The sequence below is a fragment of the Neovison vison genome, chromosome 3, assembly GCF_020171115.1.
Source record: "Neovison vison isolate M4711 chromosome 3, ASM_NN_V1, whole genome shotgun sequence".
NCBI classification, from domain to species: Eukaryota; Metazoa; Chordata; class Mammalia; order Carnivora; family Mustelidae; genus Neogale; species Neogale vison.
The window spans coordinates 180,934,656-180,960,989 of record NC_058093.1 but is presented as its reverse complement, the minus strand read 5'-3'; the positions used below and the strand labels follow the sequence as shown (position 1 = coordinate 180,960,989).

Genomic DNA, 26,334 nt, shown 5'->3' with positions numbered 1-26,334 from the left:
CTTCTGCTTGGGAGAGTTTCAGATAAGGCCATTTCCTTGGGAGTGGGGGAAAGAGAACCTTATTAATCCAGGCTATGGGAGAAGTTTATTTACACTTGAATAGATGTTCCCTAGAGCACAGCAAAAATGACTAGAGGTAATGTCTGCAGTAGAAGCTGGTAGAAAAAAAATGCGTAGCAGCATGGAGAGGATAGCATTGGAGAGGAGTGAGGTTGATTGACAGGCTAGGCATCCCAGGGATAAGCTTTTCTATGTTCCAGCTAACCAGCCTGCATGAGTAGAGGTGACAGCTGCTGTGGGAGGTCAGGCTGGCAGGCGGTGGCTAACCTCTCAGATGGCCTCCAACGATTCTCACATCCTGGGATTTGTGTCCTTATGTATCCGCTTTCATACCTAATGGGACTGACTTCTGTAACCAATTACGATAGTTTTCCACAAATAGGATATTGCGGAAATGGCAGAGAATGACTTCCAAAGCTATGTCATAAAAGAATGCTTGGCTTCCACCTTGTTCCATCTTGGATCACTGGGAAGGGCTGGCTACCATGCTGCAGGGACACTTACACAGCTTGGGTAGGTGGCAGAGGCCCACATGGAGAGGAACTGAGGCCTCTGGTCCACAACCAGCACCAGCTTGCCGGGCATGTGAGTGAGCCATCTTGGACGCGGGTCTCTTCCCCCGTCAGGATCTCAGAAGATTGCAGCCCGGACCCAACATTGATTGGGACAGTCACTTTGTGAGTGACCTTAGAGCCCAAACCACACAGCCAGGCTACTCCTGAATTTCTGACCCAAAGAAACTGCATGAGATCCCAAGTACTTATTGGTAATCTTTAGCATTTCATTTTGGAACAATTTGTTTCTCAGCAGTAGACAACTAATGCTGATTTTGGTAAAAGACCTGGGCCATTTTCATAAAATGTAAAGCTATGGGTCTGAGTTTGGATCCAGAGCACAGGCAGAAGCCAGAAGGACTGGAAGGAGAGCACTGGCAGGCTGCTCATTGGCTCTGTCACTTATCTGCCAGTTGTGGGCACGTGGCAGCAGGTGTGGCTGCAGCTGTACCACCTTGAATGTAAAAACCATACCAGCTGCTGCTTCATTTCTGCCTTCTGCATCTGGTACAGAATGACCTCCGGGGGCTCAGCTAATTGGAAGAAAAGAGAGAACGGAAATCTGGGAAATAAGTTCAGTGACGCCAAGCGGACATATCGCAAAGCCACCAGAGCTCACACAAGGGGTGCTGTTAGCAAGTAGTCCCTGAGCAGGACCTTGTCAGGAAGCCAGGGGGCAGGATTCCCTGATTTTCCTGCCATCACAGGTATCGGTGTGTCTGGGGGCTGAGGACGCTGCCATGGAGGAGAACCCAGAATACTGAGAAAGGAAACAGAAGGGATGCTGAGCCCAGGGATTAGCGTCTTTTTGGGAAAAGGGGCAGAGACTTACTGTGTCCTGAAAGAAAGGAGAAGCTCAGCCACGCTGCAAAGCCTCACGGGAAATCAGAAAAAACCACAAAGTGTCCCTTTTCTTCTATCATTATTTCTGCTAAGAGGTGAAACCAAGTGAGAGAAAGGTAAAATCCAAGAGAGTCAAAAGTCTAGAGAGAACTATTGGCTTCCATATGAGATGGGGCTTGATAACTCGGAGTGGGTTGAACTGTCAGACTCATCAATCTCTGGCCATTTCTGCGCCACGCTGAGGTGGCTTTTCACCCCGGCTAAGGGGATGAGGATCCAAGCCATGACTTCATAAGAGAACGGAGGACACCATCTTTCCCTCTTCCCACAGGCCGGCTGGCACACACCGGGTCCAGCTTTCCATACGTATTCATCCCTAGTCCTGTGTCTTGGGGAAGCCATTTTTGAAGAGTACTCAAAGAGCAGTTTTTCACATTTTAGTTGTTTACCAAAGAAAGTTGTGTGGGGCTGGTGAGAGGACAAGGTGCGGGAGGAGCCCAGCAGTGAGGCATTTTGTCTGGACCCCCAGCTCGGCGCTGGCCTGCTCTCCCTATGTGTACGGCATCCCCTCCCCTTCAGGGGCGCCGGGAAATCCCTCCAGTCAGGTAGTATGCAGCCTGTACTCACGGCACCCCAAAGTGGGGTGGGCCTCAGACGCAGGTGTCAACCCCACTCCCCTCTGTTCTTGTTGTCCTTACTCACCAAGGTCCCTAGAGCGGACAGGAATGACCACCCTCAAGCCTCCCCTTTTTCTGGAGCAGGCGATGGGTCCCATCTCCCCGTCTCAGCAGGACTGTCATTTCCTTTCACTGTGTGTTATAACAAGGGGGTCTGTGCTGTCCCTCTGCCTCCCCCGGGCCCTGGAGGCACCTGCTACCGACCAGCTGGGGTGACTTTGGACAAGTTATTTAATGTCTTCCAAACCGAGTTTCTCCGGCTGTAAGATGGCTCCAAGGACCTGCTGCCTCTGGGGTAGGCGCCCTGCCGAGTTTCTGACATTGAACTGGGTGTTTGGTGAAAGTTCATCCTCATCGTCTGCTGCAATCATTTAACATGGCCTGCAGCTCAGCTTGACCTGATACTGTAAGTGCACGGCCTAGCCTCCTCCTTCAGAGGTCAGGCAGGGCCCTCGAGGAGAGGGGAGCAGGCTGCCCTGCGTGATCGTTCTCTCTGGCAGGGACTGTCTTGTTCCGCTTTGCGTCCTGCTTCAATGCACTCTGATCCTCTAACCCTTCAGAAAGTGTTCTCTCAGCAAGTTTCAGGTTTGAATGAGGCCTGGAGAGGACAGAGGTTACCCTCGCTGACTGAGGTGAAACAGAGAAATGAAGAGGCTGTTCTGGTCAGGAAGCCGGGCCCTGGCATCGGCCCAGGGCACTCTGAAACAGTATACCCACCAGGTTAGGGGGCGGGCGGCTCTGGGGCTTGGGTTTCCTCAGACCCAGGGAGGCTCCCAGTATGGGCCAGGATTTCTCACTGACAGATGTCCTCTCTCAAAAATCCCAACCCTATCTTCTCCAGGCCAGCAGACCCCAACTGTCTGCCAGAGGCCTGTGGTGACCGGAGCTGCCCCCATCACCGGGGCGCTGGGACACCAGGAATACAGCAAGACTGATCATGGGTCTATATTTATTGAGAAAGAGTTCACACAAGGTCATGTCGTACAATCAATCATTGCCTGCGCTTCATAAAAACGATTGTCACTCACTGTGCTTCACAAAAATTTCTTTTAATGAATAAATAATTTGATGAAATCAGAAATATTTACAATATAAACAAAGGGAAAAGCTTTGGATCTGTGAATCTGATCATCCAGCTTTGCATTTTTTTGAACTGACTTCTTCCCAAGCTTTTCCCTTGGAAACAATACAAATCTGATAGAAACAACAACTCATACAACATATCTTTGTTCATTATACGTTTATCTGTTAGTCTTGGAAAGGTACATAAGCTTATATTATGCAACATGTTAAAATACAAATATTAACTAAAATAATATATTATCATAATGCTAGGTAGCATTCTCCACAAAACAAAAATGTACACTCAGCCGTAACAATAACAAAGGTTCACGGGCCACAAAATAATACCCCAAAGGTACAAATTCCTTCATAAGAATATAATTGTGCTCTTCAGTTTACCAGATGTCTACGCTGCTCTAACAAGCCGACGCCTAGGAGGACAGGATTGGACGACTCTGCTGTGTGTGTGTTTTTCCGTCAGGCAGCAGCATTGCTGGGAATTGGGCAGTGCAAAGCAGTTTTAGAAACGCTTTCTTGGGCTCTTAAAAAGAGCCAATTATGCAAAGCAAAATAAGCATATTGAGAAGTCTTCATCTCATTGACACAAATACCACAGAAGGTCTTGGCTTTGTGGGACGGAAGGGTTGGTGTGCAGAGCTCTTCAGGCTATCAGCCAGAATTCAAGTATTCCAGAGCCACCTCGTAGCAGAACTTGTACTGATCCTGGAAAGCAGAAGGGCAAAGATGTCAGCTCTGTGACAGCCAAAGGCTGGCGCCATTCAAGCCATTATGCCAGATTAGGATTCTAATCAGAAGAAATCAGACTGAGAAGGATTTGAATCAGCAATGCAAGTCCCGGTTGTGAACCACAGACCTATCCGCTGTCTGCAGACCTTTCCCGCAAGGCCTGATGAAGGGTATTTTGACATCTACCTTCACTAGAATTCTTGGAAAGTTCTGGAAAACCGGAACCCATATATAGGTTTGTCCACATGTATACGTTTACCTGTACATCAACATCCTGAAACAAAATATGGGGAAATCAAGAGGTAGGGGAAAAAATGAACTCTGGGGGAAAAAATGAAGTCTGGGGGAAATAACTTTGCGACCTGCTCAGACAAGGACCCCCACAAATAAATGTGTCATTCCTGGCCCAACTACATGCTCGATTTTTAGTCAGCAGGATGTCTTCCATTTTATGAGAATTTATCAAGCACCTCTTAAATACTAAACACCTTGACCTGGTCCCTGACTTTGAGAAGTCTGTGGTCCAGTGAGGAGACTGAGACCAGTACCCAATGATAACACATGGCACGGAGCTGAACAGGGCCTGGGAACGATCCCCTGACATGAGTGCAGTGGGGGAGAGAGCAGAACTTCCTAGGAGGACCTTCGAGGAAGTAGCAGGTAACTTGACCCCTAACCTAATGGGGGATAGAACAGGCATTCCAGGTGGAGGAACTGGATAAGGAAAGGCCCAGAGGGGAAGTGTTGGATGTCCTCTGGGAGCCACCTATCAGTTGTTAATCAGACAGTAAAGGAATTTTTCTTGTGCACAGCTTTCTCCGATCATGGACCTTGGCCATGGCCTACATGAGGTCCTGGCCCAGCTGGGGTCTCGGCTGTTAGGAAACAGCATTCTGCCCCTGTTTGTGTGGCCTGCCACTGGATGCTCACCTGGGAGGAGTCTCTGAGCCAAGCAGAGGGACAGAGCAGTTGAGGATGCTTTCCTTGCCACCCGGCAGCAGCCCAGCAGCTGGGACAGAGGCACTCAGCATCTGGAAGGCTCTCTTCCCATCTCCATAAGAGATACACTTTCACAAGGTGTCTCAATACCCAACACAATGGCCTCAACCAAGGAAATGGAGCTCTTAATTTTGGGTTTGCCAAATTAATTAAAACTAAATTTCCATTTTTGGGGATATGTGCCTCTTAATTAACTGGTCATTGCAGTTTTCTGGTCTTCACCTACATTTTCTTCTCTATATGCCCCACTAGTCCAACCTGTGTATTTGAAGACAAGAGCCATACTTTATCCCTTTGTGTGTGATACACCAGTCTTTCGCGCAGAACCTGACGTACAGCTGGGGGTGTCAAACGTCAACTGTATAAGTAAATGACGACAAAATATGGGTTTAGCAGCATTTGATTCAACCCAATAAACACTGAAGGCTAAAGACTGGGGAGTTTAAGATGCAGCTTTAGTCCTTCAGGAGTTTACCTAGATGGGAATACGGGAAGCCAACAGACCATCTCAACACACTAGATTAAAACGTCAGTAGCAGTAGCCCCCACCAGGAGGGCTAAGATAAAAAAAGACAGATAATAACAAGTGTTGGTGAGGACAAGGAGAACTTGGTGGGAATGCGAAAGGCGCAGCCACTTTGGAAGGTCCTCGGGCAGGGCCTCAACAGGTTAAACGGAAGAGTTAGTTACCCGTCACCCCGCAGTTCCACTCCTAGGTGTACGCCCAAGACATCTGAACATATGTCTACGCCAAGCCTTCTGATTCGTATTTCAGGACCTGATACTTTTCTTTTCTTTTTTTTTTAAGACATGGTGTATTTCTTTTTTTTTTTTTTTTAAAGATTTTATTTATTTATTTGAGAGAGAGAGACAGTGAGAGAGAGCACGAGCGAGGAGAAGGTCAGAGAGCGAAGCAGACTCCCCATGGAGCTGGGAGCCTGATGCGGGACTCGATCCCGGGACTCCAGGATCACGCCCTGAGCCGAAGGCAGTCGTCCAACCAACTGAGCCACCCAGGTGTCCCTATTTTCAAAATACTTAAATAAAACCATTGTCATGTCCAAATTTCAAAAGACCATGTGGTCAGATCGAGGGGCTGACTTATTGGCTATGAAAGGGTTAACCCTGTTCTGTCTCCTTCACAGAGACAATTAATGTTTTTCATGGAAATCTGAGAGATCCGATTACTTACTGCACAGACACGGGTTTGCCTATACCTGATTGTGCAATTTCAGTGCCCACTACGAACCATCCTTTTAACAGAAGATCATGCACAGTTAGAGCGTCACATAGCTGCTGGCCTCGGACCACAGCCCCAAAAGGATTTTGGGCCTTGCTGCCAAGGGGCTACTGTGTTGAAAATCACTGAAGCTGCCTTGTCCCCGGCATGATTATAATTTTGGAAATGAATTCACCATCATCTCATCCCTTCCTGAGCAACTGTCAATCTCAATAGATTCTGTGATGACCGGTTTCTGAATCAGAAAAATAAAGGGAGTGAGAAGCAAGACCATCAATTTTTGTGTACCCTCCCCCGAGCACCTCAGGAAATGCCTGAAATCCTCCTGCACTGCAAACTGTTACCCTTGATCGCCAGGTACAGGCCTGTCTTCTGCATTTTCCTCTCTCAGCTCGCTTGCTTTTCGGCGGTGTAATTAAGCCACACGAGCTATCCCTGTGCTTCGGGGGAAAAAAAAAAAGAACATTTCTGCCTCGGTCCCAAGTTCTCCTGACTTGGGCAACATTAGTTGACTCTGGGCATGAAAAAGTGACATGAGGAGGGCTTATCTTTGGGCAGGACTGGAACCAGGGTGGCCGGCTGCTCCCCCTCCCAAGCCCCCGACACCCCCCCCCCCCACTCACTGCAGCCTCACTTCCTGTTCTCCTGAAGAAGGAGAAAGTGAACTCTGAAGAGACACCTACAAGCGAGGTTCTGTATTAAAGGCTTCCCCCCATCCCCGTTCACTCAGTGAGGACATCACGACACCACGAGGCCTGCAAGTGGCTCTGGGAAGCTCCTGAAGGGCTCAAGGTGTGCCTGTGTCAGCCCAAGCTGCCTTGTGGCTGAGGAACTCGGGGCCCTGCAGTCCCTCTGGACACTTCCAACACCCGCTCGGGACTCAGAGAGCAGTCTGCATGGCTCACCCAGGGAGGTTCTGCTCTCCCTGACACACTTGCTTTGTGAACCTAAAACAGCTTTCACAATTTCACCTGGATCCTGTGCTGATGGGTCCCGCAGTGTGGAAAAAGCCTTTTGACTAATGCCCCTGCCCGGAGGGTCACGTGGTCCCCAGGGTGCCAATCATCATGGGGGGGGGCTGTCTGCTTTGAAGTTCCCAGGCTGTTCCAGCCAAGGAGACCTCTCGAGGAGACAGCAGTGCGTCTGTGATGACAGACAGAATGGGTCATGACTTTCATCTCTTGACTTTAAAAATGTAGGGAGGACGTTCTTCCTTCCGAGGTTCACACACACTTTGTGCCTGGTTCTCTAGTGAGACTCCCCCATGTGGAGCCTCAGCTTCCCCATGTTCCCAGAGCAGCAAGAGGCCGCTCAGGACGGGCAACAGTCCGGGTGTGCTGTCACGTGGCAGCTCTCTATGGGGCTCTCCTCACAGTCCGGAGCGCCGCTGGTGCTGAGGGGATAGGCAGCCCCCGAGTGGAGGATGGCAGAGTCTGGGAGCAGAGGAGGGCACAGAGCTTTCATGGAGATTCCTTCCTTCAGAGTGCAGGAAGGCCAACCGCGGGGTCACTCGAGAGTGGCTCCTTCTCCAGGGGTGGCAGGGCCAGGCCCAAGGGACCAGGAATGTCCTCAAGGGTCTCCAGAGATGGGCAACACTGGGTCTCTCTGTCTCCCCATCTGGGGCCTATGCGCCAAAACTCACACACACCCATACCCACGCCTACTCCCTTATCCACCCCTACACGTGAGCTTGCACACATGCACTCACATACACATGCCCACCCCCACCCCTATTCGTGCATACACACCCACACCCCCCCAAAATCCACTCTTATACATGTACACATGAACCCCCCACACCCCAACATGTGCACACCCCCCCCAATCCACACAGGTATAGACGAGATCGGGCGCATTCGGGGTAGTCACCCACACGTGTACATACTTCCCCTGCCCCCCCAGCTCCTGCCCCACCTCCTTTCAAATAGCCTGTATGTTTCAAGTTCACGGGTGACTTCTGGAGGGACAGCTCATACCCATGGGTTAGTGGAGTCATTGTGTTATCCCCGTGAGAGGGAGAAGCGCAGGCCCCACGTTCCGTGCCAGTTTGAAGGGAGCACCTTGCACTGAGTATTACTTCAGCGTACTGAAGGGGCAAGCGGGGGCTGCGTGTGCGTAGCCAGCTCCCAGTTACAGATATGGGGAGACACTGGCAGAGGGCTGGGTCTGAGTAGGAAGGATGGAGGGTTAGAGGTGGGGAGGTGGGTTTGGATGAGGAAAGGGATGGTCTGTTCACACTGCTGAGCCACGTTCTCACCCACAGCCCACTGAACCCACTGGTCTTGGGCTCTGTCTGCCATACCTGGTCTAGGGCACGGCCTGGGCCTCGGTGTTTGTGACAGCACCTCAGGGGATTCCAATGCACAGCCCTGGCTGAGCGCCAGCTCCAGACGGGGCCCTGAGGTTCTTAACCCCACCACACATTACAATCACCTGGGGTGCTTTTAACATCCGGCTGCCATGGCCAGGCTCCAGATCAGCCCAGTAATGATTTCTAGGGTGGGCCCTGGGTTCAGGATTCTGTAAGGCTTTCATTACAAAAAAATAAAAAAAATTTAAAAAAATGCTAATTTGTAGAAACAAATTAAATGGTGGTCGCCAGGAGCCAGGGGTGGGACATTGAGGTGGTGTTGGTCAAGGGTACAAATTTTCAGCTGTAAGAGGTTCTGGGGATCAACGTACAGCACGGTGACTAGAGTGAGTGAGAGAGTGCTGTACACTTGAAAGTGGCTGAGAATAGATCTTAAGCATTCTCCCCACAGACACACATGGGCCAAGTAGGTTACCCAAATGGGGTGACGGCTGTGTTAAGTATCTCGATCTTGGTAACCACCGTAAAGTGGGCATGCATGTCGAATCTCATCATGGGGGTTGGAATTCTCCACCTCCCAGGGGGATAAAATGTTTCTTGGGGAAAGATCTGTTCCCCCAAAGGCTGTTTCTCTGTTAAAACAGAGCCCTGGGGAAAAAAAATAAATAAATAAAACAGAGCTCTGGAAACTTCCAAAGCCCAGTGCGGACAAAAGTGAGAAAGGAGATGTTGAAGCAGCCCATTTCAAAGCTCAGGCACTGGGGGCTCCGTCTGACTCTAACCAGGCAGGTAGGGAGTAGGAGGGAGCCCCCTCCGATGGAGGATAGTTTGTGGAGCACAGGCCTATACCCCCTACACCCCATTCCCTCTGCCTCCCCAGCTGGTCAGCACAGAAGTGCTTCCAGGACTTTCTGGAACACATTTCATATTCTGAGACGCAGCTCGGAAGGCTCAGTACTCTGAACTTTTCAGCTTCTGTGCTCAAGAGAGACTCAGGTCTCAGATGGTCTTTTATGCCCAATGAAGTCGTATTGGGTTTTATCACCCTGACCTGAATTAATTAGTTCCCTCAACCAACATACCTATATATGACTGCTAAACTAATAGAAATTGCACTTGTAAGCAAAAACAGACAACTAACATGGGTCCTTATTTTAGTTCTGGAAGCTTCAAGCCTGCTGAAAAGAGCCTTGTGACATTTCCCCTCACTTCAGTCACCAGATTTTACCTCGTATTTCGCTAACAGGCACTGTAACAAATTTATCAGACATTCTTCCAGGAAATTGAAAACTTTTTTTTTTTTTGTAATTTTTTTCAACACTGAGCTTATCCTTAAACTGGTACTGACCCTCAGAAATTTGGGCATCCAAAGGTCCTTTTTGTCTATTAGAATAACACCTTGTCATGGAAATGCATAACTTGTCCAAGCACCTCCATGTCCATTCACTTCACAAAGAATCACCTCCATCCTTTAGTTTGCACCACTGATTTGGAAAAAGCCACATTGTTTCTGTGCATAAAAATTCGTGAGTGATGAAAGCTGCAGCCAGAGCCATTAGCGGAAAGGCCTGGAAGGGTCTATTACTAATGACCTGCTTAATTGAGGCTCCACTGAGAGGAAACGATATATATATATTTTTCATCAAGGTCAGCTTTGCCCAAGTACCAAAGTTTGGAAGCTACACATCTGTCCCTGAGTCCCAGGAGTTAAATGGCAATGAAGTCAGAGCATTTTAATTTAGGCATTTGTTTCCATCTTTTGCCCAACTTCTTATCTGTCTTAAACTCAGGGCGCTTCTGACAGCTCAGCTGCCCTATCTCACCTGCCCCCAGCCCAGAAGACAGAGTATTCCCTGGTGGTACAAGTCTTCAAAATTCATGGGTGGTCACAGGGGGTGAGACAGTTCTCTGCCTCCGGAAGGGCGGGACTACTGAAGCCCGCACACGGGACAGGAAATCCGTGCCTCCGTAAAAGGCACTGAGCGTGTGGCCTGGGACATATCAAGCACCATGTAAATGTCAGCTGCTTGCTGCCTCCTCCTCTTCCTCACCCAACCAGATCGTCTACACCTGCCAGCTGCAGGATGCTTTGCGGACACCCACACTCTCAAGAACCACTTTCTCTCCTTTGCATAAGGAACACTTTCACATCTATTGTCTCACAGGATCAGCTCAATAAGCCAACGTTATCCCTGGCTTACATGACTCGGGCTCAGGAAAGCTAAGTGCTCAGCCCGAGAAGACTTCCATTGCCAAGTTCATTTGTCTGAGGTCACTTGACTTGAATTAGTAGCAGAGCTGAGATGAGAATTTGGGTTTTCCTGGGCCTCCCCTAGGGGAGGGAGGAGAGGGAAGCAGTCTGGGGAGCACGGTTCTTTCTCACAGAACCAGGGTGCTGCTAACTGCTGATGGTTTTGGGAGTTGGTACCTAGCCACACAGGTAACACTTTCCCTAAGTCCCTGAGCAGCACAGTGCTTCTGCGAAACAGAACAGCCCACCAGGCAGCACATAAGCACCTGAGGGAAGCAGATGCCCTGGGAAAGTGATGTGTGCGGAAGAGAACGTGTCCGAGGAGTGGGTCAGCATCGGTGACTACATTACCCAGTGTGGGGTACGGCTGGGATGACTGGGACCACAGCCCCTTCCTCAGCTTTAGCTCAAATCTCCACTCTCTCTTTAGTCCCTTTTCCTATATTTTAAATTTGAGGCCTCCCGCTGCAGGGCCATGGGCTGGGGCACACAGGCTTTCCAGGCATGGCGTGGGCACCAGTCATGTCTTCCTCCCTCTCCACCCCAGGCCACTCTCCCAACCTTAGGATCCATCCCACCGTTTCCTTCAGATCCTTCTTCCACTAGCAGAGAAGTACAAACACCTGATCTGAAAAGCTTCCTTCTTTAAGCTATTCTATTCGAAAGTCGCAGTGGTTGGCATTTTAATAGCTGCACACAAGAAAGAGATTTCCAGAAATACTCTAAGAAAATCACTGCACGTAGTTCTTTGTTTCTCGGCTCCTCCGTCCTCATCTCAGATATGGCCACCAGAATTAAACGCAATATTCTGGATGTCAAACTCAAATTCACAGCTTTGATAAATATTAGGTGATTAAGCTATTTATAAAATCTATAATTTGAAAATCTGGCATTTCGTGTGCTATGATTATTCCTTCCCCGCGAAGACTAAGTGCTTAGCCACACGGAAGGCACTGCCAGGAACGGAAATGAATAAGGATGTTCACTTGTGAGTTTCAACTCTTTCCACCTTGCCAGTGTGTGGAGATGAAGTCTCCCTGTGAAAAGCCAAGTGAGAGAGGAAGAGGGAGAAAAGGCTCTCACAAGGAAAGCGATTCTATTATGTTCCTGAAAAGGAAGTCTCAACCCATCCCCCCTCCCCGTGAATCAGTGGCCCTGCCATCTATGCCAGCTAGGCGGGAAAATGCCCCGTGCCGCAGGACAGGGTGCGGGGCCTACCAGGAGGTCCACCATGTTGGGCTTGTTGTTCCTCAGTGTCTTCACCGCGTGGAAGACGTCCACCGTCCTCTGGTGCCGGAGCATCTCACAGACAATGCTGATGGCGCAGAATGTCCCACTGCGGCCTCCCCCATTCCTGTGGGAAGAGAAATCAGATGGTCGCACTTGTCCTCATGCTGCCTCCTGACCTACCACCCTAGTCGAGGACAACAGGTCACGGTGAGGGCCTCAAAGGCCAAGGAAACGCTCCCCCTGGGACTGATTCTTTCAATGAAAACAAATGCTGTTAATGAGCTTTTCCGCTAGGCCTGAATGGTCTGTTCTGCTCTCTTAGCTTTGTCTACGCTCTGGCTTATATAATCTGATACAGCATCCTCTTGGTTTTTATTCAATGGGCCCACTGCAGAAAATTTCCGGGAACAAAGAGCTTATCTAGTATCTGCTACCAAAACCGGCAATGAGTGTTGGTTACGTTCCAAGATGGACTTGGCTTAAAAAAAAATCGGAGTGCCTGGGTGGCTCAGTGGGTTAAGCCTCTGCCTTTGGCTCAGGTCCTGATCCCAGGGTCTGGGGATCGAGTCCAGCATCAGGCTCTCTGCTCAGCGGGGAGCCTGCTTCCCTTCCACTCTCCTTGCCTGCCTCTCTGCCACTTGTGATCTCTGTCAGATAAATAAAATCTTAAAAAAAAATCCATTAGTGTTTCATTATTTATCTCTAAAACATAAGGGCTCTTTCTGAATGAAACTTTCCATTTTGAACTCATTTTAGATGTACGGAATCATGGCAAACACAAGCATGGCGAGCTCCATGGCGTACCTTCCCTCGCGTGAACACCTCACAGTCATAGAAAGTGCTGGGAACCAGGAAATTAACCCTGGTGCAATTCTTTTAACTAAACTACAGACCTTAGTCAAATGTCATCAGCCAAATGTCACCAATGTCCTTTTTCTGGTCTAGGATCCAATCGCAGACCCTGCTTTGCACTGACTTGTCTTAGCTTCTTAGTCTCCTTCGTCTGTGACAGGTCCTCAGGCTTTCCTTGTTCTTCCTGACCTTGACACCTCTGAAGAGTACTGCTCAGTTATTTTGTAGAGTACAAAAAACAGAATGGAGATGTGGAAAGCAGCCATGGTCCCATCCACAGTTTGAGAAGTCATTACAAAATACAAATTTCAGAATGTCCCTTCATTTGGGTTTTTCTCATGCTTTCTCACGATTGGGAATGAGGTTATGCATCTTGGCATAACCAAGAAAACCACAGAAGGACTGTCGGTCCCTCCAGCAGTTCAGGATGCTAAATCATCTTACTGCTGGTGATGTTGACCTTCATCACTTTTTAAGATGGCGCCTTGCAGATTTTTTTTTCACTGTGTAGTTATCTTCTCTTTGTAGTTATTATCTTGGGAGAGACACTTTGGAATTCTGCAAATATCTTGTCTCTCCTCAAAGATTCACCTACCAGTTTTAGGATCTATAAGTGGATTTGGTCTTAACAGAATCTGTCTGAATTCTAAACGGAATCTGAATTCTGTCGCAACAACGATCACTGTGCTGTTTGACCAATTGATTTTCTACCTCCCTCTCTCCCTCAACATCCTATTGTAAGAGAGAGCTGTTTCTTCTCTGCTAATTGACTAATTTAGTTGCTTACTTCTTTTATCTTACTATTTATTTATGTCAGTTTAGACTTATACATGGTAATTTTGTTCGATGAACTAAAATCCAATAGTATCAATATTTATTTTATTGCTGAAATTGTTCTGGCTTTGGCCATTGGGAGCGCCCTTAGACCTCCATTCTTTTCTGAGTACTTCCATACTTTCTGGAACTACAAGGTGTTCCAGACTCATCTTGTATCTTCCCTGCACCAGTTCTGTGATCAACCATTTCTCAAGGAGCTAGGGACTTAAAAAAAAACCAAACATAATATAATTATTTCATCTAAAATAAATATTACCTTATCAATATAACCGGATTTCTAGTTACTGTTCCAATTTCCCAGATTGTTTCCGACATTTCCTTACAGTTGCTTTTTTCAAATCCACATCTATGCAAAGTCCATACATTGCAATTAATTGACATGCCTTACAAGTTTATTTTAATCTATAGGTTCTTCTTTTCTCTCTTTTTCTTGGTGATTTAGTTGTTGAGGAAATGGGGTCCTCTTTCCTGGAGACACTGGAGACAGCCCCACGTACTGGGTTGCTCTCATTCACTGCATTTCTGTGAATCATTGAACATGTTTCTCTCTCATCCTCATTTCCTAGATATATTGGGAGTTCGCTCTGCGGCTTCATAAGTATTACATGTATTTTAAGACAAGGACACCTTACAAATAACTTTCACTAGGAAGCAGGCACAAAATATCAATTTGTTCTTGTTTGGTGATTTTGAGATTGATTATTGTGCTAGAATGCCGGCTTGATCAGTTCATTATTAAGTCCCAAGTCAGTTTTTTAAATAAAGTATAACAGAGCCAAAATTAAGTCCACAAATGGTAAATATAAATCTCAGTTAATTTCCAAAAGCATACGCCACATAACCCCTACCGAGATCAAGGTGCAGACCGTGATTAGCCCCCCAGACCTCCCTCAGACTTCTTCCTCATCAATACCATCAATAACTCAAAGATGATCCCTTTTCTCATTTTTGGCCTCATAAATTTTTTTGGTGTGTTTTTGAATTTTGTATAAATGGAACCATCCAGTACATATTCTTTTGCCTCTGGCTTATTCCACTAACTATTATCTGTGTGAGAATCACTCCCGTTGTATCCGTGGCTTGTTCTTTTACATTTCTCAGAATAATCCCATATAATCCTATGGAATGGATATACTACTGTGTAACTTACTTATCTACCAGCTGAGGAGTATTTGGGCTTTCTCGTTTTCAGTACTATGAGTAAACCCACTATAAAAATGTCTCCTGGTGCATAGATGATTCACTTCTGTAGTCATGTACCTGGGGTGGGAAGAGCTCAGAGAATACCTGAATATTTAGCACTCAGCATGGCTGTCAAACAGATCCAAAATGGCAGCACCATATTTACTTCCTGCCAGCAGGGTATGGCAGTTTCGGTTACTCTGCAGCCTCACCAATACTTGGCATTTTCATTTTTTTGTTGTTATTATTGTTTTTTGGCTTTTAAATTTCACCCATTCTAGTGAGTGTGCAGGGGGCATGTGATCCTGGTTTCAGTGTATATTATCCTAAAAATGAATAATGCTGAGCACCTTTTCTGTATTTAAGGGCTACGTGCATCTTGTTTAAAAAATGAAGTTCTTTCAAGTATATTGCTCAAACAATTGGGTCGATCTTTTCTTATTGGCTTGCAGTGGGTAGGCATTCTGGCCATGAGTCCCTTGTCAGAGGCACATATCACAAAACTCTTTGCCCATTCTCTGTCTTGCTTTTTCACTCTCCTTGGTGTCTTTGGACGAACAGAAGTGCTTAACTTTAATGAAATCCAATTTTTCAATATTTTCTTTTGTGGACAGTGTTCTGTCTTGGGTGACATCATCTTTGGTTACCTCATGGTCATGAAGATTTTCTCTTGGAAGCTTCATTGTTTTCCTTTTCACATTTGGGCCCATGATCCATCTGGAAAGGGTTTCTGCATGCAGCATAGGAGAGAGACCAGGTACCCGGGCTGTCTTTTCCTGCCGCCCGGCCCTGCAGGAGGTGTGTTGCTATGGGTCTTTGTTGTAAATCAGGTGACCCCGAGGTGTGGTTCCATCCCTGGATTTTCTCTTTCACTCCATTAGCCTACTTTCTGTCTTCGCACTGATACCACACTGCTCTCCCCCCACCAAATTTTCACCTGATGCTTTCAGCAGCTGCTGATGACCACTGTCTACGTCCATTATCTTCATCAAGGGCTGCAAAATGGTGATCTCTTACTTCTATCCATTTCTTCTGGTTTTATGAGCTGGAAGATGTATAAAGAAAAAAAAACCCTATTTGCTCGCAGTGAGTGTGCGTGTGGCTCAAGGAACCATTCCATTTAGTCTCAGGCAGGGACTGCTCTGCCCACAACCATTAGGTGGCGTTATGCTATGCTGAATATAACGTTCTTCCCTCAGAAATGAACAGCAGAGAGGTTTCGTGGTTCGATGCATTCTTTCGTGGCCTATATTGGAGGATATGAATTCAACCTAACTTTGTTTCTCACAACTAAAATACCTTACATTTAGATTTATAAATCTAAATGATAAACGCTTTTACCAGGCATGGGTCTCACACCCACCCTGACGCCAAGAGAGCAAGAGGCAGCCCCACGGGAAACACAGGGACTTCAGAATTGGAGAAAATGTTTCCCAAGGAAAAGTCAAGTTTCTCCTAGCAGAAGAGGGGTGGGATGTTGGGCTGGCAAGAGGGCAGAAACAATGGATGCCCACCACCGTGCACTACAGAGAATAGCCCACTGTAGACATCACGTGGAATGGCATTGTAATGACTTAGTTCTGGGGTCACAGCTGGGTCTTGAGAAAGTATAGTTGGTGGTTGGTTGTCTATGAGGTGCAGTGATTTAAGGGGTCTCTGTTTCTTCCCCTCAGGCCTGTCCTGGTGCCTCAACTTCCTCCACGGTGACCCAGTCCTTTAGTTTACAGCACTGGCCCTTGTTAGAAAGATACTAATCAGGGGCACGCCTTAGGCTCAGGTCATGATCTCAGGGTCCTGGGATCGAGCCCCAAGTTGGGCTTTCTCCTCAGCAGGGAGCCTGCTTCCCTTCCTCTCTCTCTCTCTGCCTGCCTCTCTGCCTACTTGTGATCTCTCTCTCTGTCAAATAAATAAATAAATAAATCTTTTGAAAGAAAGAAAGAAAGATACTAATCAAAGGGGGTACCATGCATACATCACATTCCTAGTTCCAGATGCTGGCAGACTCCAGACAGAAAAAAAGGGTATCTGCAGACTGTTTCTAGTTTTGTTTTGTTTTCAAAAGTCCTAACAGATAAAATACAGACCCTAAATAAAATGTCAGCTTTCCTTGCTGGGACTGTATCAGTTCACACTGGTGGCCCCCCCTGGCTGTATTCTGATCAGAAGTTATATCTACACTTAGAGAAATAAAAATGGGGATGTGCACTGTTAATCTTCTTTGGCATTTTCTTGGCAGAGATGTCTTTAGTGAACTGGGTCTATGAGAAGGAAGGGACACGCAGTCAGCGGGGAGGACAAAGGATTGGGGCCTCTGGTTGAGGCTAAGTGTGAATGGGTTCATAAGACTCTTTCCAAGAGAATATCAGTTTCTGTAGGACAAGACACTGCCACCTTTTGACTCCTGGGAGGCAGGGCAGAGTTCTAGGATATCACAGACGGGGCGGGTGGCACAGTGTGAGCGACAGGCACCAAGGGGGAGAAATCGAGGTCCCTCGGCAAGCTTACCATTCTAACTAGGGTTGGTCTGCCCAGAGTTAAGTCTTATTTTCCCATCAATTTGGGGAGAGCGCTCACTGTGTGTTAATGACACTCCACTGAAAAGAGACATAAGCTTATACTCGAAGTTTCCACAAATTCTCTAAATATCTTCCCTAACTGCCATGACTTTCTAATTGCTTGCTCCATTAAGCCAATCCCAGCTGGCTGATTAGCTACATATCATCACCAGTGAGAAAATGCAGGTGAAAGTACTCTGAAAAGTCTGGCTGTCTGTATTCAGGGGTTCTCAACCTTGGCCGCACATTGAGATAATCTAGGAGTCTGAAAAAAACATGGATGTCTGGAGCCCATCCTCAGGGATTTTGATTTAATTGCTTTGGGTGTGGCCTGGGCACACTGTTTGGTTTTTTGTTGTTGTGGTTTTAAAAATCTCCCCAAATGACCCTCAGTGTGCAGCCACAATTGGAAATCATCGCTCTGGAGCAGAAGTTTTCCCATTTGAGCGCCTTCTAGATTCTGGCCTATAGACCGCACTTTAGAAATACTGGTTCTCACCAAATCTTCCTATATATGGACATGCCCAGGCGAAAACCAAGACATAAACAAACACATTCTCTTAAAAGATAGTTCCTGTGAAAGATAGTTCCTTTGGAACTTCTAACATGATTTCTTACAGAATCAGCAACTAGTGTGGTCAAGATGCTCTCACCGGCTTTGCCAGACTGGGAGGGGGCCCGGATTTGCAGCATTTGCTGATGTAGGTGATGTAAAACTTCCACTGTGGATGATTTCAAGTTACTGACAGTTTAACAGCCAGCTCAGGAAATTCCCCTAAATGTAACCCTGGGCTCTCAGGAGCTAGTAGGAGCCCAATGAACCCACTCAGGTGTTTTTTTTTTTTTTTGGGGGGGGGTGCAATCCCAAGGTTAAGGCTTATTTTTATAGCAGTGCTACCCCACCTGAATGCAAATAGTGCGTATCTTGTTTTCTGCAAAGCAAACCGAATCCTTAATAAGAACCTACTGGTTCCTTTTCCATTCACAGAGAGACAAAGGGCAGTAAACCAGGGGGGACAGCAGAACACCAGTCTGGCCCTTCTGAGGTGCAGAGCTCCCCTTAGCACTTACAAGCAATGCACGACTGTGCGGCCTTCACCGCCGTTGTATTCCTCCTGCCACTTGTCCACTTGGCGAATGAGCTTCAAGAAGGAGCGCTTGGACACCGGCGTGTCCCTGTACATGGGCCAGCCCAGGAACTGGAATTGCTGCACCACCCGATATCCATCTTGGGGCTGGAGGGAATCAGGCAGCAATCAAGGAGTGGAGAGAAAACAGGCATTGTTTACTGGTGGAATTCTAGCAGGCTGATCCTACCTGCTTGGACTTCTCAGCAAAGCAGTCCATTACTAAAGGACAGGCCTGCCTATAAATACTGAAACAAGCTTCCACTGGCCTGAAGAGTTACAAGTTTTAATCTGGAGCTGTTATTAAAACAAACAAACAAACAAACAAACAAACCAGGGGTTTTACATGACAGGCCAGACAAATAAAAGTGAAGAGAATGCTTACAGTTTTGCAAAAGCCAAATGACAACACACAACATGAGCACTGACCACGCTGTAAGGGGCAAAATGGGTTTCCCTTAATTGCAGGTAATTTAAGGGTAAGGAATAAACTATAATCTGGAAGCACGTGTGAGCTCAGGGTAATAGAGGTTACACGGCGTTTGCTGTGAGCACACCATGATTTTGTGTATTGGTGTGAATCTTGCTGAGAAAGAGGTTAGTAGTCAATGAATCTTTACTTATAGTTAAGTGGAATTAGAGTATTCAAAGAAAGTGTTAGAAAAATGGCAACAGTTTTAATCTGGCTGTGGCTAAGTCACTTGGATCACATCTCCAGTGGCCTTCAGCACCTTTGATGTGAGTGATCTCTCTCGTTCTCTGACACTTTCTTCCCCAGCTGTTCCTTCTCCCCTCTCTGCTGTCTTGGGCTCCCTTTCTCCCTGACCTCTTGATGATGGAAGCCTACACTCCGTCCTCGGGCCCCTTGTCTTCTCTCTCTCTGACCTGATCCGCTCACTCAGTCTCACAGCTTTCAAGACTCTAGGAAGTCATCAGTTTGCATCTCCAGGGTGGGCTTCTTCGGAACTCCCCCCTCACAGATCTGGGCCTACTTGACATGTCCACTCAGGTATCTAACAGTCACCTCAAACTCAGCCCATTTCCTGGCCTTCTCTCCAATGCATGTCCTCCACCCCAAACAGTCCGCTTATACCCGCAGCCTTCTCCAACTCGGGTAACATCAGTTCCATTGGTCCATTTCTCAAGACCTAAATCTTGAGACCCACCCCCTACTGCCTGGGATCCAGCCTATTTTCAAACCCTGCTGGCTCTGCCAGGAGAATATATCAGCATCTCTCTGCCTCATGTACCTCCACCTGCTGCCACTTCATCCTCCTGTGGTCACTTCTCACTTGGATTATTAGAAGGGCCTCCTGACTGATCTGTTCTCAACCTGGAAGGTAGAGTCCTCCTTTTTAATCATGTGATTCTTCTCTACTCAATCCTGTACTGGCTTCTCATTTCCTTTACAGCAAAAGCCCCAATCCTGGCAGTGGCCTGGACATCCTACATGGTCTCTGTCCCATAGAACCCCCACCCTTGGCCACTTTCCCTCTAGGAGGACAACTCTATTAGCTACTCTCATCTTCGCTTACTGTGCTCTATCCACATCAGCCTTGTCACTGTTGGTGGACCTTACCAGAGGAGGCCCTACCTCAGGGCCTTTGCATGGACCTTGCTTCTGCTTGCAAAGCTGTCTCCACAGACAGCCATGTGGCTGCTCCCTCACTTCAGTTGGGTCTTTGCTCATATGGACATCTAGTTAAGACAGGGACTTCTTCTCCCTCCTCTTCATGGCCTTAGTGCTTTCTACTTCCCCACTTTTTTCCCTTTAGCATTTATTGCTTCTAACGTACTATGTCTATTATAATATCTATTATATGTTATTTATTGTCTGTTTTCTCCCATTAGAATGTAAGCTCCATAAGGTCAGGGAGCTTTGTTTTGTTCACAAATACCTAGAATATATTCCAAACTCCTAACCGGTGACTGACACAGAGTGGGCACCCTAGGTGTTCAGTGAATGAGAAAATAATGAAAGCAGAACATAAGTGAGGTTGGCTGTGAGTCTTACTCTGGCTGCATTATAAATACGGAATATCCTGCTGATGATGTCTTCTTCTAAGTCAGCAGAAACAAATTCCACTTGGATGGGGCCATGTCTGTGAACTCCATTCTCTGGCCAGTACTGCGGACACAACTGAATTCAAAACACAGAAACGTGAGGTTAATTATAGGAATAAACTGACTCCTAACAGTTTGGATGCAGTCACTATTGACATTCAGTAGGCCTCAATACTTCCTCTATTGGCTTCACTTTCTTTTCTCTCTCTCTTCCTCCTAGCAAGTAGGCTTCAGGGCTTCCTTGTTGGCTGATTCCTCAGCTTCACCTGTCCCTCTAGTATTATTTTTTTCTTCATTTTCTCAGACAGCATCTTTAAGTCCTGAGCCATCCTGTTTTCCAAGGAGGCCATGGGGATGCTGTTCAAGGCTGCCCATTGTAAGGTCCCTTCTGCATGCCTTTACCTGGCCGTGGGGAGATACCACTGGATCCTATCACAGGAGCCAAGACACCTGAGATGGTGCACGTTCCTACTGACACCCAGGTCTCCAACCTCCCTCGTGCAAGCTTGCCTTGTAATCTGTAATCACTTTTGGGAATTGGGCCATTCACTGACAAGACACTGATAACCGTGTTAGTTTGCACTTTCATGATCTGGTCCAAATCCCCCACTGGTGAGGCTGGGTCACCAGAACTTTGTGTGAATATCATGTCCAACTTAGGAGAAGGAGGGATGCTGGGAAGGGTGGCTTTTGAAAGAGGTGGCCTTTGTTTGTTACCAACGCACAGAAACACTCAACTTACAGATAGGTGGGAAGAACCCCAAGGACGATTCCTTCTTCTGAAGCCCTGAGATGCTAATAGGCCTTTAAAGTCTGAAATTAAACTTCTTTTGGGACTTGGTATTCAGGAGCAGAGTTTAATTTTTATCTTTATGATTTACCCAAGGGACAAATTGCTTGTGGGGAGCCAAGAGGGAATTACTTCATTATCTTATAACTGGGTTCTATTGGGACAAGAGCAGATGAAAAATCTATCTCATTTTAAGCAGAATGATGTACCATGGAAAGAGAATCTGCTCGTTGAATTTCCTTTTTTGGATGACTTTATTTTCCGAAGTATTTAAAACTTTGTTGCTAAAGGTTACAAAGGTTGATTTATACCCAAGATTGCAAGATAGTTTTCAGCTAACAGTGGGTCACTGAAACAGCAATCTCTCTCTATTACAAAGAAGTTGAAGGTTTGAACTTTATGATCAAGAAGGAGGCCAGAATAGCTAAGTCTATAGAATTTTTAAAAATTACATTTATTTATTTTAAAATAATGCTTCCATAAATATTTCCCTTCCTCACCAGAACTTCCTGGGGACAAGTTCTAAGACTGCCTTGTCAAATAACAGCATGCTGATGTTTATTTTCTCTTCACACCCAAGCGTGCCCACTGTTAAAATTAACAGGTGTTATGACGGGAAGTTGAGATGGTAATAAAAGTCCTACCATGCACATTTGAACCATTCTGCCCATTTTTCTCCAGAAAGAGCTAGCTGTGCTTCCTGCTTGTTCTCTCAGTTCAAGCCCTGATTAAAGCTCGTCACTTGCACCAGAGAAATATGAATGGCCCGGGCCAGCACGTGATTCTTGGCACACGACATTCTGCACTCAGCCCAAGTAAACCATGTAGAAAATGGCTTAAATGGTGCATAACACGTCCATGAACTGGACCTATAAATACTTAAAATAGTTGAGTGCTATTCTTGTACAACTGCAGAGACTTCAAGTTCAAATGCTCAGTTTAGTGTTCTCTAAATGACTGTGTCCCAGGAGCCTCTTTCTCTCACTCTGAAAATCAGCTCTCTCTGCCGACTGGAACTGGACTCTTTGTCTCTCCGACCAGGGTCGGCCAAGGCTTGGTTTGAATCCAGACAGTTCGCGTTTAGAATGCGGCTTTAGAATTCCAATACCGTCGTTCAAAAAGAACATGTGGAAAATGAAACAAGATGGGATCAGGAGGGAGACAAAACACAAGAGGCTCTTGATCTCACAAAACAAACTGAGAGTTGCGGGGTGGGGGGAGGGGGTAGGGAGAGGGTGGTGGGGTTATGGATGTTGGGGAGGGTATGTGCTATGGTGAGTGCTGTGAAGTTTGTAAATCTGGCGATTCACAGACCTGTACCCCTGGGGCTAATAATACATTATATGTTAATTTAAAAAATTAAAAAAAAAAGAACATGTGGAAATCACTAATGTCTGATGCACTGATATGAAAAAGGCAGTGTGTCACTACGTTCCAGGATTCACATTTGGGGAGAGGAAATGATTCTGAAGAGGGAACAGTCATTTGTCCTTTAATGGTCTTTGGCTGAAGACTCTTGAGTTAGTGAAATTTAACCCATGGCATGTGAGTTAGAAAATCAGGATCCCTAGTGCTATTTTGAGTCGGGCCTTTGAAGTTCCCTGAACTGTGGTGTCTGCTTGTCTTTAAAAATGGCTACAATCTCTTTCGGAGGGGATCAGTGTGGAAGACTTCTAAAATATTTAAGCTTCTTAAGCAAAAAGGACTAGATGAGGACAAGGATTATCATTATTATTTCATTCACTGGATTTCAGGCTAGAGCCTTAACAATATCATGTAGGGCCTCAAACATAATTAAAAACATGATAGAACTGAAGTGAATGCCCACGGAATTTATGGCACACTGATGACAATAAAATGGATTTTAGGAAGGAAAAATCTTGTCCAGGCTGGATGCTGAAACACGTCAGACCCCCACGCCCCCTGCCTTTTTTTCTTTTTTAAACTTGTCTCTACCAGATAGAGAATTAATTCAGTTTCAGAACAAGTTTATTCTTAAAACATTTCCCACAATGCCCTCTGCCATGGCAGTTAAGTGCGAGACCAGGGTACCCATCACCAAATGCAATAAATTCACCTATAGGGCCACTGTGCCAATGCCTGCCGACAAGTCCCTTTAGGAGAATGTTTCTAACCCCATCACTAGTATCGAGTCATCACGGCCCTATTCTTTCTGTTTTTATGTATAAGGACAGCAGCTAGGGGAAAGCCCCATTTATCATTCTGCGCTTTTCCTGTGTTCAAGTCCCGGTTTTATTTCTTTATGCTATCTTTACCAAAGAGTTGACAAAAGTAATTGTTGCCCCTTAAAATCACTTGCTGGTCTCCAGTGTCACCCCAGCATGACCTTCTCCACCTACAGGCTCCAGCGAGCCATTCCCCAGAAGGACGCGGCTTCTCCTGGATGGGCGAGGGGCTGCACTCGGTGCTGCTGCACTTTCTTCAGGGCTTCCTGGTTTGCGGGCTCTGTTTGGTGCCTCATCCCACAGCTCTGACTCCACCCGTTACCCTGTATCTCCCTCTAGTCTGTATTTCCAGCCTTTGGGAGCAGCCAATTTCTGAACCTGTCCTGCTTGTCACTTCCACCATCTATGATCTCAATCTGTCATTTTGGTTTCAGATTACTTTCGCTCCCATCCCTAATTCCATCTGATTTTCACGTTTGCATTTTCAGCTCTGCCTCCCACCTGTCACCTGGCATTTGGGACCCGGCACAGGGACCTGAGTGTCTCGATGTGCAAACAGAACAAACCCAGAGCTGACCGTGGGCAGGAGTCTCACCTGAGCAGGGTCCACATCATTGAGCATGACCACAGACGTGCAGTGATAATCCAGGACCAGTCTCCAGAAGTCTTTCACTGTGTTTGGCAAAGGATGCTGCGTCACTATGAAAGCTGAAGGCTGTTTATAGCTCTGCAAACACAAACAAGAAAGGTCCAGATATACCCAGGAACACAGAAGGGGAGGAAGCTTTGGTTATCTTGTGGTGCTCGTGGAAATTTGTGACACGGAATTCTGGGCACATTTAACAACAGATGAATCACAGCACCCCTGTCCACACCCAAACAGACTAAATATAGACTGATCTGCGGAATAGTAATGGTAAAGTATTCTCACTTCGACACCAGAAAAACTTAATAAGTAGCCCTTAGAAATTTTTTGATGTATCTGCTAGAAAGGCAATATCAGCCCTATGAGTAAGCATTTTAATGGAGAAAACGTAATTTCTTTAAAAAGATTTTATTTATTTATTTGATAGACAGAGATCACAAGTAGGCAGAGAGAGAGAGAGGGGAAGCAGGCTCCCTGCTGAGCAGAGAGCCCGATATGGGGCTTGATCCCAGGACCCTGAGATCATGACCTGAGCCGAAGGCAGAGCCTTTAACCCACTGAGCCACCCAGGTGTCCGGAGAAAATGTAATTTTACAAAGTAGGTATGATGAAAATACTTCTGCCTTTCCTAAAATTTGTTCGAGGGTCATTTATAGGGGTGACGGTGTTACTCATTCCGGCCACAGAAGGATATACAAGCTTTTTACATCTCTGGAGAGCTTCAAGTAAATTTAAGTACCTTTTTACTGATACCACACCAACAGAATTTGAGTTTCCATATTAGCCCTGAAAATATCCATTTACTTTTCCCATCAATCGAACAGCAAATGTTCATTCAGTTAGAAGTAAACAGACTGACAGGAAGTAATGAGTTGTGTGCTATCTGTCCTGACAGACCATTTTTCCCTCCCGTGTTAATTACTGCCTAAATTAGGAGGACAGGGAATGAAAATAATGCTGCGAACCACATTATCCCACTTCACTGCCTTAGTGACTTAATAGCTGTCTCTCGCTCTCCGGCCAGCGGGTTAAAAATTTAAGTGCTCAGAGAGTCCCTGGGACATGTTTCATTTATCAATACCTCCCGACTGGTGGCCTCCGAGAGCCCGAGATCATCCGCCCTGACGCAGAGACGTCCGTGGCATCTGGTACGCGCTTTGCGTGGAAGATGGTTTGTGCTTAAGAAAACCAACAAGGGGAGCCTGGGTGGTTCAGTGGGTTAAAGCCTCTGCCTTCAGCTGGAGTCATGCATGATCCCAGGGTCCTGGGATGGAGCCCCACATTTGGGTTCTTTGCTCAGCAGGGAGCCTGCTTCCCCCTCTCTCTCTGCCTGCCTCTCTGCCTACTTGTGATCTCTGTCTGTCAAATAAATAAATAAAATCTTTGAAAAAAAAAAGAAAAAAGAAAACCAACAAACAGGAGAGGGAAGAGGAAGGGCTCCCTATTTCCTTCGGGGCAAGGTGGGGGCAGGGACCCCGGGCTTACGTCCATGAGCGCGGCGTTGATGTAGTTGCTACTCTCCCCGTCGATAGTGATGAGGAAGGGCAGGCAGCGGTCTGGGGGCAGGATGTCCATGCAGCGGTTCTTCTCGTGGTTCCGCGGCAGCAGCGCGATGCTGCAGTCTTCCACGCGCAGCGTGGGCGTCACCATGTTCAGGGTCTGTGCGACAGCACGCGACCACGGGGTTCACCGTCTCACCTTCGCACTTGGGCAGATCTGAGTGTCCTCACCTGCCGTCTGAAGGGGGCTCCCCGCCCCCCCCAACTCAGCACCCCCCCCTCCATGCAGTGCCCTTTCCTCTCCCCTGGATTTTGTCCACAGACAGCGCCCATCACATGCAAGGGCCCTCAGGGATCTGGAGGACTGGATCACATGCCATCCGGTCTGAGGAGGGCTGCAATTCTGTCTGGGTGCTTGGGAGGAAGAGGTTGGATAGGGTGTAACTTAGAGCCAGGTACACTTAGACTGCCCACCGAGGAGGGTGAGTGCCCCTTGCTGGGTCTGGCTGCACCCACATTGTACTGTCCAGCTGCCTGCAAAGGGGTTTATGGCTCTGCTAGACCAGTGGCTCTCAACCAGGTCCCTTTGCTCCCAGGGCCCCTAACCATGTCCGCACAGAGT

General features: G+C 47.0%; 1 protein-coding gene across 10 annotated transcripts in view; it reads right to left on the bottom strand.

Moving 5' to 3' along the window:
* Nucleotides 1-3,164: 3,164 nt before the first annotated feature.
* Nucleotides 3,165-26,334, bottom strand: part of PTPRM (protein tyrosine phosphatase receptor type M) — a 780,862-nt gene continuing 757,692 nt past the window's right edge. For all 10 annotated transcript variants that reach the window (XM_044243376.1, XM_044243377.1, XM_044243378.1 and 7 more), the window contains 6 exons: nt 25,699-25,872; nt 24,163-24,294; nt 20,542-20,667; nt 18,472-18,635; nt 11,963-12,098; nt 3,165-3,919 (listed from right to left, as the gene is read on the bottom strand). In XM_044243376.1, the coding sequence (XP_044099311.1) occupies nt 3,866-3,919; nt 11,963-12,098; nt 18,472-18,635; nt 20,542-20,667; nt 24,163-24,294; nt 25,699-25,872 (786 nt within the window). In that variant the 3' untranslated portion in view covers nt 3,165-3,865. The remainder of the gene's footprint in view (nt 3,920-11,962; nt 12,099-18,471; nt 18,636-20,541; nt 20,668-24,162; nt 24,295-25,698; nt 25,873-26,334) is intronic.